The 17,837-nt window shown below is 34.3% G+C and overlaps 1 protein-coding gene across 1 annotated transcript; it reads right to left on the reverse strand.

Moving 5' to 3' along the window:
* Window positions 1–1,389: 1,389 nt before the first annotated feature.
* Window positions 1,390–3,273, reverse strand: LOC131653735 (coumaroyl-CoA:anthocyanidin 3-O-glucoside-6''-O-coumaroyltransferase 1-like). Its single transcript, XM_058924007.1, has one exon. The coding sequence runs from the start codon at window positions 3,069–3,071 to the stop codon at window positions 1,653–1,655; it is 1,419 nt and encodes a 472-aa protein (XP_058779990.1). The 5' UTR covers window positions 3,072–3,273; the 3' UTR covers window positions 1,390–1,652.
* Between the last annotated feature and the right edge of the window lie 14,564 nt (window positions 3,274–17,837).

The following is a 17,837-nucleotide window of genomic DNA, read 5'->3' on the forward strand; positions in this document are numbered from 1 at the left end:
GGAATCTACCAAATCAAGCTTGAGGAGACGCGACTTATTCAATAGACACGACTTGTTGGCTCCACCTGTGGTACTAAAAATGGATGGAATCTCCATATACACTTCCTCTTCTAAGTTTTCGTGCAAGAACACATTTTTAACATCAAACTGTTGTGATTTTGTTCCATACTCAGAATTCGTATAAGGCCACGATCTGGATCGAATACTGTGTAAACAGGCATTTGTACAAGTCAGCCGAGGACTATTCCTAAGAGGTGTCAGGTATACTAGTCGGTAGTGAAGTACAGTCGAGTACCAGCAGAGGCCGCATACCAAGGGGAACACGGAGAGAGTCATGATTCAGCGCGGGCGTAACGCCTAGCTGTTACATACAAGCCGGCTATAACCGATGATTGAATGTGTCATCAATAATCTCGTGTTAAAGACAAAACCAACATCTGTAACGAAGGAAGTCCAAAAGACACCTCTTTAATGAGGTTCTAAAGATCTAATAAGCTATAAAAAGGGGCTCTCACCAGATGGATAAGGAAGACACTCCTCTTGGAACAAAGTGTATAGTAAACTACTTCCAAATCCCCTAAGCTACGCATAAACATCAACTTGTTTGCAGCTTCCCTTACCTTTAAGGGCAAGCTCATCTTACACATATCATTTTTACACAAGAACAGATTCCTATATAGAATAAGCAGCAAGAGACATTAAGATTCAAACAGTTTTCATCTTTGCCACTGGTGCATATATACCTTCGTAATCAATGTCATATGTCTGAGCATAACATTTTCCACTAGTCTTGCCTTGTAACAATCAAGTGTGTTGTTTGGTTTGTGTTTAACAGTATAGGTCCATCTGCATCCAACTGGCTTCTCACATAACCAATAGCTATAGTTAAAATTTGATATTGTGTGGAAAGATGTTTAGATGAGACATATTGAGAAATATGATATCTATACTTGTAAAAATATGATCTTTTATCGTTTCTCAAAGAAATGGGTAAATAATTTGGATCAATATCATTAGTATAAGAAATTTTAGAATCACCATTAAAAGAATCATTTTTAATACTTATTTCTAGTTCAGGAGGTTGAAGTTGTCTTTAGAGCAGATCAGACTTACGTTTTATCTAATACATTATAATTGGTAAGTGCTGGTTCTAACAAAATTGAAGACTGCGGAGAAACGAAAATATGAATAGATGAAGATTCATGACTATGACTAAAAGTAGATTCACTCACAGTATGTGATAACTCAGGCTTGGAAGTTGACTCGGGTGTTTTAGGAAATGTATGGTTGAAGATAAAAAAAACTCAACACAAAGTCGAAGTCATTCATGCTCTCCCCTTGAGATTGAGGACGAGTGACATGAGACACATTTTCGTGAAAGTTGAAATCTTTAGAAATAAAATACTTATAATCAGAAGGATTATAATATTTATATTTTTTTCGGTTAGGTAAATAACCCCAAAAAAAACACATCTAAGAACACGCTAATCCATATTTGGGTGTTGCTTAGAAATAAAAAACTCAATTTACTATAATGACATGATAAACATAGAAAATTGTTGATTTTAAAAAAGACATACTTTATTAGTAGAAAAAGTAGAAACTTCGTAATCATTTTGAGTTGCTGAAACCCAAGACGCATTTTTTTCCATTCACATGTTACAAATACTATCAAGTTGTTGTTGAAAGATGCTGATGAAATTAGCCATTCTAGACCTCTCAAGAGCCAAACCAACTTCAATTCCACCTCCACCATCTCTACAATCAGAAAGAGAAACCGAACCAGTAGTATCAAGATGTACTGCATCAGATTTCAAAGGCTTCCCCCAACCAAAATCAGTCTCATAAACAGCAAGTTTAGGTGACCCTGCAACCACTACAAGAGACTTACCAGGTTTCGTTAATTCCCTATAATCAGACATCAATGTTTCAGCTCCTAATAAAGCATCACTCTTAAAATCTCTTATCTTTTTTTCAATACCAATTGCAGCCACAACAATCCCATTTTCTCCAACTAACTCATTCCTCTCTACAGCCACAATATAAGAAGCAAGACAATTTCCAAAGTAAGTTTTTGGTAATGAAAATTCACTGCTATCACGACAGTCTGCAAGAAACACAAAGTAGCAGAGATCATCAACAACAACACAATCATCTTGATCACTTTTGCTTTCGCTCTCCTCCGATTTTACCATACAAAACCAAATTAATGAACTTGTTACAACAAAAGTTGACACATGCTGTGTTTTGTTGTGGTTGTGACTGTCTTTACATTTATCAGTGACCAATTTCTTCAAACTCTGAACTTGCTCATAGCTCAATACTAAAGTTGTTCGTACCTTGTTAACATAAGAATCTCGAACCAGACCCGCGAATTCCATGTTTTCTGACTCAGAATCTTGTAGTTCTTGTAAGTAGATATATTTAAGACCTTTTGTATCTTTAACTCTATCTCTTTCATGGGAAGGAAGATCAAGAGATAATAAACAATTGTTGTTGTTGTTTGCACTTGCTTTTGAAAGAGATGCCCAATATTTCATGAAATGATGAAGTGATTTTCCGTCTCCGGCGACATGCTGAAACGTGAGACATATAGAGAATCCATGATCCGGTAGAACGGTGAGTTGAATGGACATAATAGGAATAACACGTGTACCGTTTGGTTCGGTACGAGGTGAAGGCAAGTTAGGAACAAGAGGGTGCCAGTTTTGAGCGTCTTGAGAATCAGATATGAGGAGGTTGAAGTTTGCTGAGGATTCAGAGACGGTGAAGGAGAGAGAGTCGCCGTCGAGGTAGCGTATGTAAGGGGGGTTATCGGAATTAGTAGGGATGATGAGATTGGAGGAGAAGGGGAAGAAGTGTTGGAGGGTGAGAGAAAGAGAGTGTTTGAGAATGGGAAGTGTTGTTTGAAGGAAGTGATGAGTTGGATGAGGAAAGTGGTAGAAAAAGATGCGTTGAACTGGGTGACAGTAGAACCATGGAATGTCGAAGAAAGTGATAGGGAGAGTGGTTGGTGAAGGAAGTGAATTTTGTGGTGGTGCAACTTGACACTGTTCTATCAACTTCATCATCACTGTGTTTTGAGAGAGAAGGAGAATTTGATTTCGTGAGGTATGTTTGTGTAGTTGTGGAATGAGAAAGAGAGAAGGAGAAGTGGAGAAAGAGTATTCAGTTTGAAATTTTGTTGCTAACTGGTCCCGCCGGCACTACATGTTGGATTTGTTTTTTAAGATTTTATGGTCGTGTCGTGCATCTCGTGGAAGGTTTTATAATAATCTAGTAAAGTCATTCGGTTTGTACTAGTTTTTCTCACACGAAACACTGTAAATTGATTTCAAGTCCTAGAATACGAAATTCACCGGTTCCTATCTGATGTAGTCTCCAGCTTGGTTGTAGATTTGTCGATTCTGCGTAGGTGATCTATTTGGCAAGGTCCAGTCCAACAATGGTGTTTTTCCTCTGTTTTTTTTGGCTTCTTCTCAATGGTGACGATTAGTTTCAGCAACTTTTGGGTAGATCAGTTGTCGTTACTAGTGTCTTTCTCAACTAATGCCAACACAAGATTTTAAATAAACATGGAAGAAGTCTTTTTTCTGGGTTGGATCTGGGTTTTTGTTTTGGTTTTGGTTCATATCTGGGTTTACACTGTTCGCTTCGATTTGTGTTGTCTTTTGTTAGCTATTTGAATACCTAATTGAGACGAGTTGATATTTTCCTCCTCATTTTCGGTTTCAATGTCTCGGCTCGTTTGATCAATAGTCGTTCTTATTGCTTGCTGCAGTTTGTCGATGAGGAGTTGTTGATTAATGAATTTGTTACCGTGTTGCGGTCAGGTATATTCGCTAAGTCCTCGTCATTTTAGGTTTCACACTTTTTTATAATTTGGTTTTGTGTCCATACGTGAGTTTGCTGAATTGTGCACGCGATGTATTAGAAATATAGGTTATTACATATTAGTCATAGTGAGATAGCAGTATATATACTTGTAATCTCCTCATTAGAAGGATACATTTCATTCATTTTATAACATTTTATCTTGATTCATGCAAGTATTTTGAAGCTCTTCTCTCCCTCCTTTCATGGATACCATGATTCCTAACATGGTATCAGAGCATATCTGGTATCCACCTTGAAAGGAAAATTTCCGCTGCATTTTCTTGAGAAAAAAAAATGGAATTTTTTTCTTTCATTTTCTTGTTGTTTCATGTTTACAGATTCATCATCCATTTTTTTTCTCAATTTCGTTTTCGTTCAATTTCTTGGAGGAGTTTCAGTTATTTCTTTGTTTCGAATTTCCTTGATGTGGCATCATCTTTCGTTGATGATTTGATTCTTGTTTGTATTTTTCTGTTCCAATTTTCTTTCCCCCAAAATCTTAGGGTTGTATTTTTTCAAGATCAATTGTATTTTCTTACATCTGATTCTCGCAATTCTGCTTTGAGATTACACAGATTCTGTTTGAGATTCAAGTTGCAGGTTTGATTGAAGTATTCGATATTGCCTTTGGTTCCGGTATTGAGATTTGATGATGCCAGCATCAACTTTCTGTTGCGATTTGACGGTGTAAGCATCCATTTCTGTTTGTGTTTCTATGATATCTCAATTTCTACTTGAGATTCTTGCAATTCAATTCTTAGTTTAACAAGCTTCGAAGGATTTCGTTTAATTGCTTCCCTACCTCTTTCGTCAACATTGCAAAGATGGTGATTCTTTCATATTTTGGTTTTGTCTTCTCTCTGTTTTGACGATGTTGGTTCGGTCGTTCGTCGGAGATAGCGGCAACTCACAACTGCAAACACCATTGACATCGTTATCGTTTGCATCGTTTCCATATAGTCGTGGTTTAAAGTGATTCTGATTTGCGGTTGTTCCAATCAGACAATTCTTGAGTTTGGATTTATTTGCGAGTGGTATTGGCATTGTCATCATAGAAGAAATTGGTTGCAGAGTCAAACTTTCGTGCTTCGTTGTCTTTCATCATCGATACAAGTCAGAAACACTTTGTCTCTGTTATTGGCTTTCAATTTTGTTGTAGGGGTTGTTGCTTGCCTTGATGTCTTATGGATAGTTGAACTCCATTTGTGAATTGTGTTTGGAGTAGTAATCTTGTTTACAATGTGCAATTTCTTGGGCTACATTTTGCGAACATATTCTTCATAATTCTAAGTAGTTTTTGATTTTTCGTATCAATCTTGGAGGTTTCACAGATTGTGTTGAAGATTGATTCACTTCTGTTTGAAAGACTTCACAAGCGCCTTCGCAGTATTTCGTCGCATTGATACTGCGATTCATGGTAATCACCTTGTTCATTTCTATTCATATAGTGTTGTATGTTTGTGTTAGTGAAGGAAGATTTACATGGATTTATGAATTGAATACTCATCTTGTTGCTACTATTTGGTGCCTATGGATTGAAAGCTTGCGACATTTTGTTACTGTCAGTGCAATTTACACGTATTGGGATTAAGCCTTGTTTTATGCTTGTATTGGATGGTTCTAATTTCAACCAAATGGGATATTTGATTGTTGGTTAACATAAGTCATGATATTTGCAACAAGTGAATCCAATCTTAGTGAATACAAATGGCTTATGGTGTCAAACACGTAACAAGATTTAGAATTTGATGAGCATTGTTATTAATTTGAGGAAGTGTTGCAACTATCAAGAGGTATATGAAAGGAGTGTGGGAAACACATACTATTACTGTGATAGCAGTGCTTGTGCATCAGGAGATTATGTAAAGCTTTGAGACGCCCAATTTGAGATGTTAGTTGTGGTTCTTTCATGGAGCAACTTCTCTATATTTGTGAAGACTGAAGCCTAGTTTGGGTTTTTTGATACACTTCTTTGTTGCTGCATTGATGGTGCCTTATTGGCTTTGAAGTTTTTCTTTTGCCCTATTTTGTGAGGGTGATTAGCCTATATTGGTTTTGTTGTTATGCTTCTATCTTATGATAGTTAAGCTTTGTGCCCTTTGTTGGCTTTCTTTGATGTGCTTCTATCTTATGATAGTTAAGCTTTGTGCCCTTTGTTGGCTTTTGTTGTGCTTCTACCTTATGGTGGTTAAGCTTTGGTGCTTCTATTAAGTGACTAAGCCTTGAGTTGTGGTTTCTACTTAATGGTTAAGCTTTTGCCTTTTACGGCTTTGATGTTGGTCGATGTATTTTCGACTTCTCTTGTATTTTCTTTCAATTTGATGTATTTTTGGATTGCTTATTTCAAGTTGGAAGTGTTATGAACAGCTTCCAACTTGCGGGGGACTATTAGAAATATAGGTTATTACATATTAGTCATAGTGAGATAGCAGTATATATACTTGTAACCTCCTCATTAGAAGGATACATTTCATTCATTTTATAACATTTTATCTTGATTCATGCAAGTATTTTGAAGCTCTTCTCTCCCTCCTTTCATGGATACCATGATTCCTAACACGATGCGTGAGTGTCTCGCTACAATTTAGGTTAGTTTGGCTTGAAAGAACTTATATGCTTGTTGTGATTTCTCGTAGAGAGTTGTTGGTATGTGAATCGATTTGTGTTCGCGTCAGTTCATTTTTCATTAATTAAAATTGAGAAGACCTGCACAACACTTTTTTTACTATCTAGTTTCGTCCCTGTACGCAAGTTTGCAGGGTAGTGCATGTGTTGTGCGTCTTTTTACCTAGTTTTGTTAGACCATTGTAGTTATAATCTGTTTAAAAAACTACAGTAGGTTGAGTAGGTTGAATTGATTTGTTTTTTTTTCTTCTGTATTTCTTCCAAAAAAAGTTACACTTAACATAGTTTTTATTTAGTTGTTATTTGATATTTAATTTTAATCGTCATCTCATTTCAAGATGTTATGTTTTTCTTTTTTTTTTAAGATCTTGTCCATGAATTTGAGTATGATCAATTTAGAAAATGTTCCATTTAATTAATTTTGCAAATTGGGATTGAAACTCTTCCTTTTAAGTACTTTGGTTTGTCAGTAGGGGTAATCCTAGGCGTGCATCTATTTGGGACCCTTTAATCAATTTGAGAAACACTTCCTCGTAGTCTCTTTCGGTTGAGAATTTGACTTTTCCCCTTATTCGGGCTAGGTATTGATTTGTGGTTTTGTTGCTCTAATGGTGGTTCTAGTTGTATGAGATATAAATTGAATCATTCGGGGTTAGTCCTTAGCTGCTTAGGCGTTTTCCCTTCCTGTTTTGTTTTAATTGTTTTATTGGATATGGTGTTTCTATTCTTGTTGTATTTCTATTTGTACCTTTGGTAGTCCTTTAGGAACTCCTTGTGTTATGAGATTATTTGTATTTTAGTGGTTATCACTAGGATGGAAATATGCAAGACAAACTAACAAGGACTTACGGCAATACAACCCTCCGGTCGACTTCTGTTTTTCACGTACCCTTTTAATATTTTCATATAACGTTCAGCAGGGTACATCCATCTCATATAAGCTGGTCCGCACAATTGTGTCTCTTTCACAAGATGAACGACTAGATGAACCATTATGTCAAAAAACGAGGGAGGAAAATACATTTCAAGATCACATAAAGTAACAACTATCTCTTTTTGCAATGTTGGTAAGATCGCGGGATCGATCACCTTACTGCAAATTGACCTGAAGAAAAAATACAGTTTAGTTATTGCGCTTCTTACTTTTTCTGGCATAATAGAACGTATACCTATTGGTAAAAAATGTTCCATTATAACATGGCAATCATACGTCTTCAAACTCTTTAACTTGAGGTCTTTCATGGACACAAGTCTTCTAATATCTGAAGAGTAGCCTTCTGGAACTTTAACTTCACTGAGGAACTTACACAATGTTTTCTTCTCCTTTTTGGATAGAGTGTAAAGAGCAGGTGGAAGATATGTTCGTCTTCCTTTCATCACGGGTCCCAATTCAGTTCTCATTCCCATGTTTACCATGTCCTTCCTTATGTTAAGGTCATCCTTAGACTTTCCTTGTATATTGAGTAACGTACCTATAACGCTGTCAAATACATTTTTTTTAATATGCATAACATCCAGGAAATGTCTTACGTACAACGACTTCCAATATGGAAGTTAAAAAAAAATTGACTTCTTCTTCCACCCACCCTTGACAAGTGAATGTGCAAAAGGGTTGCCAAACTAAGTGCTCACGTCTTTCACCTTTTCAAAAATTTGATCACCTGACAAAAAAGGCGGGGCTGTACGATGTTCGGCCTTTCCATTGAATGCTTTTCTCCACCCACGGTAGTGATGATTAGAATTTAAGAATCTACGATGGCCGAGAAAGACATTCTTCTGACAAAGATCCAATCGTGTCGTATCGGTTTCATCTTCACAAACAGGACACACTTTTTGACCTTTATTGCTGTACCCGGATAGATTTCCGTATGCTGGAAAATCATTAATTGTTCCAAACAACATCGCCCTCAAGTTGAAACTTTCTTTCCTATACCCATCGTAAACCTCCACACCGTTCTCCCACAAAAACTTTAAATCTTCGATTAAGGGTGACAAGTATACGTCTATGTCATTCCTTGGTTGTTTAGGCCCAGAAATTAGCATAGCTAACATCATGTACTTACGCTTCATACATAGCCACTGAGGTAGGTTATAAATCATAAGAATCACAGGCCATGTGCTATGCGAGATACTTTGAATACCATGCGAGTTCATTCCATCAGTAGACAATGACAAGCGAAGGTTTCTTGCTTCTTTTCCAAATTCAGGATAATCAGTATCAACTTTCATCCACTGTGGTGAGTCTGCCAAATGTCTCAATTTTCCATCAATAATTCTTTCATCTGCATGCCAAGTCAAGTGTCTTGAATCGGTTTCACTATGATACATGCGTCTAAATCTCGGAATTATAGGAAAATACCATAAGACTTTGGTCGGAGACAACTTTTTCTTATATCGAGGGGCACCGCATTTAGGACACTCATTCAACGCTGCATACTCGTTTCGAAATAAAACGCAATCGTTTGGACATGCATGTATCTTAGCATAGCTCATGCCAATAGAGGACAACATCTTTTTGGCTTCATACGTTCGATTGGGAAGAACATTATCCTCTGGTAGCATATCTTTCATAAATGCTAATAACTCTGTGAAACTTTTATCCGACCATCCATTGTCCGCCTTTAAGTTGTACAACTTTAACACCGCAGACAATCTTGTGAATTTTGAACAACCATCATACAACAGTTTCTCTGCATCGCTTACCAACCTCTCGAACATTTTGGGACAATCCTCAAGATCTTCTTCAAGCACTTCTGCAATCTCTTCGACTCGATCGAAATCGTATGTGTCTGTGCAATCGTCGTTTGAAGCATACTTCGTATTACACCTCGACTCAACATTCCTGTTACTTTTCTCACCATTCAAACTCCAAACTGTATAATTTCTATCAATTCCAAACCGTAGTAAATGCGATGCCAACTGTTTCCCGTCAACCTTATCCCCATAACAGCAACCCAAGCAAGGACACGACATTCGAATCAGGTCTTTGGAGTGCGCAACCGCAAACTTAACGAATTCCCATACCCCTTTCTCGTACTCCTTCGATAATCGGTTTGAATTCATCCATGTCTTATCCATGTCTTAATTAACCTAAACAAAAACGATCAAACTTTCACTCTTCACAAGTAACCTCTATAGCGAATTCAGTTCACAAAGTTAGTAAGTTCATCACTTAACGATTAACGAAATTGACATCAAGAATATTCCACATGTCGGAATAATGAGTATTACTTAATATAATCTAAAAGTTACAAAGTTAGTAAATTCATCACTTAAAACGGTATAATGCGTTTCTATCAAAACGCAAAGGATACACGGAATGAATCTGAAGCAATAAAACGAAACATATTACTTTGACGAGAGAGAACAATTAATTACCTGTATAGTAGTAAGCAACTTCTAGACCCACACAATGTAAGATTCTTGAAAACGATCAAACTTTCACTCTTCACAAGTAACCCCTATCTAGCAAAGATATTCTTGAATAATATAAAATAAAAAACTTAATTGAAGAGTATACAATGACATGGATAGACAAGCATTTTTACATGTGTATTTATTGAGCATAAGTAGTGCATTAATGTCTGCACAACATAAACCACAATTACATAAAGACTAACGAATCATGGATATACCATCTACATATATTCCACTTAATCTTTCACTCTATGTACAGATATACACAAATATCATGTCAGAAAAGATTCGGCAACAAAAAGAATTTGAAAGTCTGTTAAAGTAACTTTTGTATCAGATTTTAATAGGTGAAAGAAGATAATACACAAACAGTGACAGATTGCTTTACATTCACTTGCTCAAGCAATGTAGAATATCATATTTTAGGCACAATCAAAATCACTACCTCTATGATGAAAAAATAATAATAATAATAATAATAATAATTGAAGTTTAGCTCTATAGAAGGTTTAAAATTATGTGGGTGATCATTGATTTTGTATAGAACTGCACTCAAATGTAATTGATACAGTCTCAACCACAGTCACATTACAATAGCAGAATGGTTTTTAACTACGGCTGCAGACATTGTGATGGCCATAATTGAGAGCTTCTATATTCTGGCCGTGTCCTTTGAATAAAATACCTATAAACACTAATCTTTCAAATGTCAAAAACAGAACTATAAACACTAATCCCAGTCAATCCCTAAATAACCCAAAGTTTCATTAAATCAGAATCGGAGCATACAGGTTACACAGTGATACAGTCGTAAATGAAGAAAACATGAAAATGGAAGTACCTCCTTCGTCTTCTCTTCTTCAGCGATTCTTCTTCGTCTTCGTATTCTGGGTGTGGGTTGTGGAGGGTATTTTTATGGAGGTTAAGTGCTGCAGTTTTGAGGATGAGATACGGTTTTGAGGATGAGTTCTTCGTATTCGTCTTCGTCTTCTTCAGCGATGGAGTTTTGGAGTTTGCAGTTTCTGGGCAGCGATATTGGCAGAGAAAGAAGATTAGGGATTATGAAACGCATATTAGAATAATTTTGATTTTAAAAATTTTAATTTTGAAACAGCTATGAAAGCGCTTTTCAAAAGCGCTCTGGTAGCCCTGCCTTTACCAGCACTTTTTAGGGTAAAAGCGCTCTTGTACCCCACCCCCTATAGCAGCGCTTTTGAAAGCGCTTTCATAACCCCCCTATAAGAGCGCTTTTGAGAAGCGCTTTCGTACCCCCCTATAAGAGCGCTTTTTGAAAGCGCCATCGTAACCCCCCTTATAAGAGCGTTTTTTTTTGCGTGTTTTTTAATTTTGTTTTTAGTGAAACCTATACCAGCGCTTTTTCCTAAAAGAGCTTTCATAGGGGTGCTGCTAAAAGACAAATTTGGCATAGTGGGCCTAGTCTACACAGGTTCAGGCCAGGTCTGACCTTTTTTAAATAGTAAAGACATAGATTTTTTTGTAAGCTTATTTCGTTAAAAAAGGTAGGTTACGGGACATAAAAAACCTTTTAAGCATATTAGTATGATCTATTTAAATAAATATAAGTAACTTTATTATTATTATTATTATGTAATTTGTATTTTAAATCAAAATAAAAAATAAAGTTTAAATATCATGGAGAACTTACTAAAATAAGCTGAAAAACCCTGATGAACAATGTCATAAGCTATTTTCATATGTTCTCTTGAACAAATAGTATTATTAAACATATGCTACTACATAAACTCGAATAAGTCAATGAAAACAAAAATTTAGTTTCATTGATCTTTAAATTTGTTAATCTATTTAAACATTAGTTGATTTACTTATTTACACATGTTCAAATAAAATAGACTTAAGTAGGTCAATTAAACCTTTAAAATGGTCTGGCTCAAACATAAAAATATGTTTATGATAGACTACATGCCAGACATAAATTTTGAATTTTTTAGCAGGACGAACTCAAAATTAGGAAAGTCTAATTCGATACCGCCTATTACTATTTACTACCCGTAGTTACCACCTCTTTATTAATATATTATCTTTTCATTTTTAAAAAAAGTCACAAATAAAAGTCATATGGCAAAAGTACATTCAAGGGCTGGATTTAATTGTGACAATTGTAATTTATTTGACATTTAATTCTTCTAAAAAATAAAATTATGATCGATCAAACTATCATCACTTGTCTTTTCGTAAGGGTGTGTTTGTTTTAAGATTAGAAAAATTATTCTTTGGAATGGTATTCTCAGAATTAGTATTCCTTGGAATAATATTTCAACTTATGTGTTTGGTAAGAATTTAGTTTCTTAGGAATAATAATAAAATTTGTTTAATTTAAAAATATAAAAAAAAGTTAAAAATAATAGTAAATGTGAGTGATAGTGAAAAGTTAGAGTTAGTTGAACTTATTCCCATGGAAATATTATATTTCCACCCTTTAAGTCTTTGAATAAGAATAGAAAAATCATGTGTAAATAAGAATTCTCGGAATAAAAAAGGTCTTGGAATAATTTTTTAAAACTTGAATCAAATATGAGAATGTTGCATTCTCATGGCCATATTCCTGAGAATATCTTTTACAACCTTAAAACAAACACACCCTTAAACTTTTATATATATGTTTCATAATTGTTTAAACTGCAACTAAATTTAAATTTTTAATATTTTTGAAAATAGTTTTAAATGTCAATAAATAATTGGTGTTTTTATTCTTTCTTATTTGGCTTAAATGCACTATTAGTTCCCCTATTTTGTTTTTATCAAACTTTTAGTCCCCCTTTTTTATTTTTCAGCTTATTGGTCCCATTATTAAACTTTACCTGGATTTTTTTTGTCCCTTCCCGTTTTAGTATAATTGAGAAAGCTGATGTGGCACTCAACAGTTACTGCCACGTCATTTATTTAAATTAAATGATTTTAAAAAATATTTATTTTAATTATGAAATAGTATTTTAATAACATAATTAATATCGATAAATATTAAAGTTTATTTTAAAATAAAAAACAAATACTTTTGAACTAATTTCTCAGCAGCTCAACCTTCACTTTCCTATTACCATATAGGCGTTCTCACCTTCAAAAGTTCACAACGAAATTATGGGTTCTCAAATCTAACCATTTTTCTTCGTTCTTAAATTCCACCATTAGCGCCTCAAATCCAACTGTTTTTCTCAAACAATTATGTTCCGATTTTCCCAAGGAAGCACCCGCAACAAATCTATGTTCATCTGTGAGGAATGTAGTTGCAACAAGTGTAATGAATCAAGAATTATAATTGTGCTATAGGTTTTGAAACAACCATATTGTGGTGTTGTTGTTTAGTTGCTTAGATTTTTGAAACAACTCTGTTGTAAAAAATGTAACCATAAATTATGAATGAGAAATTATTGTTCCAAATTTGTTTCAAAATAGTTCAATGTTGTTTCATCATGACATAATTATGAATGAGAAACTATTATATGTCATGTTAGTAATGGTTCAATGTTGGTGTTTGTTCCAAATATTTGTTACAAACTGGTTCAATGTTGTTTCATGAGAGTAAATATAAGGCATATAAATTAGTTCAATGTTGTTTATATGTTTCAGTGTTGAATATACAAGCCATTACAAGACATTATTAAATTGATACAAGGCATATAAATGATATTGGAAGTGTTAAATTTCTATGGTTACATTCTAAAGCCATTACAAGATATTATTAAATTGATACAAGACATATAAATGATACTGACAATGTTAAATTTCTATGACACTGTAATGCATATAAATGATACTTCTTATTTTACTTTTTACACTCAACGGCTTAGCTAACTGAGGTTTCAAGAGTGAGTTAAAAAATATTTGCTAAACCTACAAAGATTTTTTGGACAACTGTAATTTACAACATAATAAAGTAATTCTACTTAGAGAATTTGTGACAAATATCAAATAACTTTTTAACATGTGTCTCGCTTACAAGTAATTCTACTTGGATAAAGTAATTTCCATTACTCTCAGCTTCCTCCCTTACAGAGGTCCACTGATTTTACAATGCTGACTAGTAATCTAAATATACTTAAAGATCATTAACCAACATGGATCTATAATCATATAATCATGACAGCATGCAAACTATAACTAGTAAAATATAAACCATTCACGACAGTAAAATATAAGCATTGCAGAACATTTTCAAAATAACACATTGCAATAACAGTTGCCATTACAAGGAATTTTGACAGATGCCATTACATCAAAGTATCATTTTCATATCTTCAAAATAACATCAAACTATAGTCATGTTATTGTCATACTATTGTCAAACTATAGTTGCCATACTATTGTCATATCTTCAAAATAACATCAAACTACCTAAGGCATTATAGTTGCCATACTATTGTCACAAGTTAAATTATTGTTGAGATGGTTGGGTAGTATGAAGTGCTTGTGATGAACTTCCAATTTATATTGCATTTGTCTCTATACCCTTCTTCTTCTTCTTCTTCTTTCCACCATTTTCCTTGTTATTTCCACCTTTTGGGATGACGCTGTCAAGAGCCCTCTTTCCCTTACGACTTCTCTTATTATGACCCATTGCTCCACACTTATGGCAAGTAACAATAGGAAACTTTCTAGGAAGGACATGAGGGTTTCTAGGGTCATCATTGACTTTGTTTCGCATCTTTTTGGGATGTCCAAATGCCCTTCTCATCACTGGTGGGTTGATTTTTACTTGGTCATCAAGAGGCCACAATTGTGGTCCATTAGTAGGTAAGATTATGTGTGAGTATGTCTTCTTGAAAGTAGTTTTCTTATACAAAGAATTTCAATAAACAATAAACATGTTATGCATAGGATGACAAGAAATAATTAAGACATAAATGATGTAAATGTCATAGTGATGACACAAACATGTAATATTTGGAGACATTTTCTTCTAGTTGTTTATTATTATACCATATGCAAGATATGGCATGACCACATGGGATTCTAGTTAAACCCCATTTCTTACATGCACGTGTCTCTTGTTTAAGATTAACAACATATGTTTCGTTTCCATTTATCACACCATATATGGCCAAATCATCATCACCATGCCACGTAGGTGTCCAATTTTTAGCAAATTTCTTGTTCTTTTCAATCACTAATTGTATTATAAGACAAATATCACCATTATACTTACTCAATGCATCCTTCTGACTAGTAATCCTCTTAGCCAAATAATGCTTAATCCCTTCTAACATGGTGATGATTGGTTTATCTCTATATTCTAGAATTCCCTATTAAAAGCCTCACACATGTTATTTACCTGTAGGTCACATTTAGAATAAGTCTTAAAGTGCGACCTGCTCCAGTGTTGTGCAGGGATATCCTTCATTTCCTTCCAAGCAGCTTCATTTAAGATTTTCATCCTTATCATTGCCCTCTTCCATGTTGTAACTGTTCTAGCCATTGCTGCATTCCACATAACCTATTTCAATTTCAACCTAGGATATTTCTTCTTCCAATTCCCATATAGATGTTTCATGCAAAGGCGTTGCTCCACATGAGCATTCACACTCTGTACTGCTGGTACTAGGCCTTGACATCATAAAACACAATGATAGCAAAGGATTATTACTGAGGTGATTAAAACTCATACAATGATAACAAAGGAATGTTACATTAAAAGGTAACCTTTTGCTGGTATGAAATGAAAGCATATGCCTTGTTGCTTATGCTTTCTAGGTCCTCAATTAGGATGTTGATGAACCACTCCCAAGAGTCTTTTGTCTCAGCCTCCATTACAGCATAAGCAATAGGATATATCTTGTTATTTCCATCCCTCCCCACAGCTGCCATCAACTGTCCACCAAAGTATCCTTTCAAAAAATAAGCATCCAAACCTATAAGTGGCCTACAATACTTTACAAATCTAGTCTTGCAAGCATCTAAGCATACGTAAATCCTTTGAAACATGGGGCCTTCATTAGAACCAGCACATTACACCACAACATTACTATTAAGATTCAAATTTAGTAACTCTTATGCATATCTCCTTAAATGGGTAAATTGGTCCATACCAACACCTTGGATCAAATCCATAGCCCTTCTTTTGCCTCTATATGCCCGATCATGAGACAACTTCACTCCTCATCTATCAAAAGCTTCAACAATCAGTCCCACTGGTTTTATGTCAGGGCTATGTCTTAGAATATATGCAAATTTCATTGCTAGCCATGTTGTCTTTTCTTGCTTGTTATGTGGAATGCTATGGCATGTGTGTTCATCAATTAGACTTGCAACTTTCCAAAATTGATTCCCTACCCTTTTAGTAATTCTCATGTAGAATTCGCAACCTTCCATGAATTTTACTATCATCCTCTTTCCATCATTTTTCTTCAGAGCAACATTTTCCTTCATCTCCATTGCATACTCCTTCAAAGCATCCCTAACCATGTCTTTGTTGTTAAACACCATACCTAGTTGAAACTTGAATACCTCTCCACTTTTATAAGCAGGAAACTTCTCATGTTCCTCATAATCATCACTAACAGGAGGTTTAAGCAACCCATCAGAGTCATCATCAACATCAGAATTGTTCACCTTATCAACTAGGTTTTCAAAAGGTAAAACTGTGGTCCAATCAAAGTTATCAATATCGTCACTATGCTCATACTCAGTGTCATTGAAACTGTCCATTTCACTTTCACTTCCCACATAGTCAGTATCATCATCGCCTAGTTGAAATTCATCCTGAGAAGGTCTGGAAAACAAATTATGCATGTACAGTCATAAGAACAGAAACATAAAACACAATCATAGACACAAAATACAATCATAAGAACACAAACTTAAAACACAATTTCAGCAAACCATAAACCTAAACAAAATCGCATTTTACATACCTTAAACAAAATTTCACTTCTTCTTTATTTTTCCATAGATTAGGAGGGTTATTCATCTTCCAAAATCCGTGAAAACAATTATGACAGGCAGATATGAACGAGGAGAACGCGATGAACAGTGATATCGATGAAAAAACCCAATGAAAAACGCAAAGAAATCAATTAATTTGGGATAACCTTAGAACTTTGGATTTACGACGCTGAAGAACACATTTGCGGTAACACGAAAGATGGGCTTCTGAGAAAATAGGGAAAATGTATTATTTTTTTTAAATAAACTTTAATATTTATTGATATTTATGTTATTAAAATACTATTTTAGAAACAAAATAAATGTTTTTTAAAATCATTAAGAAATATATGCGCGTAACACACCAGTATCCATACGAACGCAGAGGTATTCATATCAGAATTGTATGAATCTGAACACGAGTAAAATGTATTTATTTATGGTACTAATATTTATTTATACAATTAAAATAATATTTTTAAATATTATGTTGTTATTTAATATTTACATGCAGAAAAATATATGGATGATCCAAATATTTGTATATATGGAAAAACTATATTTATGCTCTAAATATATTTAGTTTTTTAAGACATATTTATATTATTTTTTATATACTTAAAACAATCTACGAGTTCAAATATGAAAAAAAATGTGTTTTATTTTAATTATTAATGTTACTATTATTTTTAATTTAAGATACAATATTTTTTTAAAAAAATTAATATACGTGAAAATACAAAAATGTGTGTTAGTTATTACTAATTTTAATTTATACATTCAAAACATTATTATCAAGTTTTCTATCCGACCCTAGCATCTAGGGATGGCAATTGGACTCATCCCAAATGAGCACCCGCAAAAATTATCATTAACGAGTAGGGTAAAAACCCGTAAAATGGGTACGGGTAATTACCCACTAAAATAAACGAGTATGGGTGCGGGCACGGGTACCTTAGGTCTCACCCCGCCTCATACTCGCATAATGTATATTTATATATTTATTATTATTATATATACAT

Source organism: Vicia villosa, linkage group LG2, assembly GCF_029867415.1.
Source record: "Vicia villosa cultivar HV-30 ecotype Madison, WI linkage group LG2, Vvil1.0, whole genome shotgun sequence".
NCBI lineage: Eukaryota > Viridiplantae > Streptophyta > Magnoliopsida > Fabales > Fabaceae > Vicia > Vicia villosa.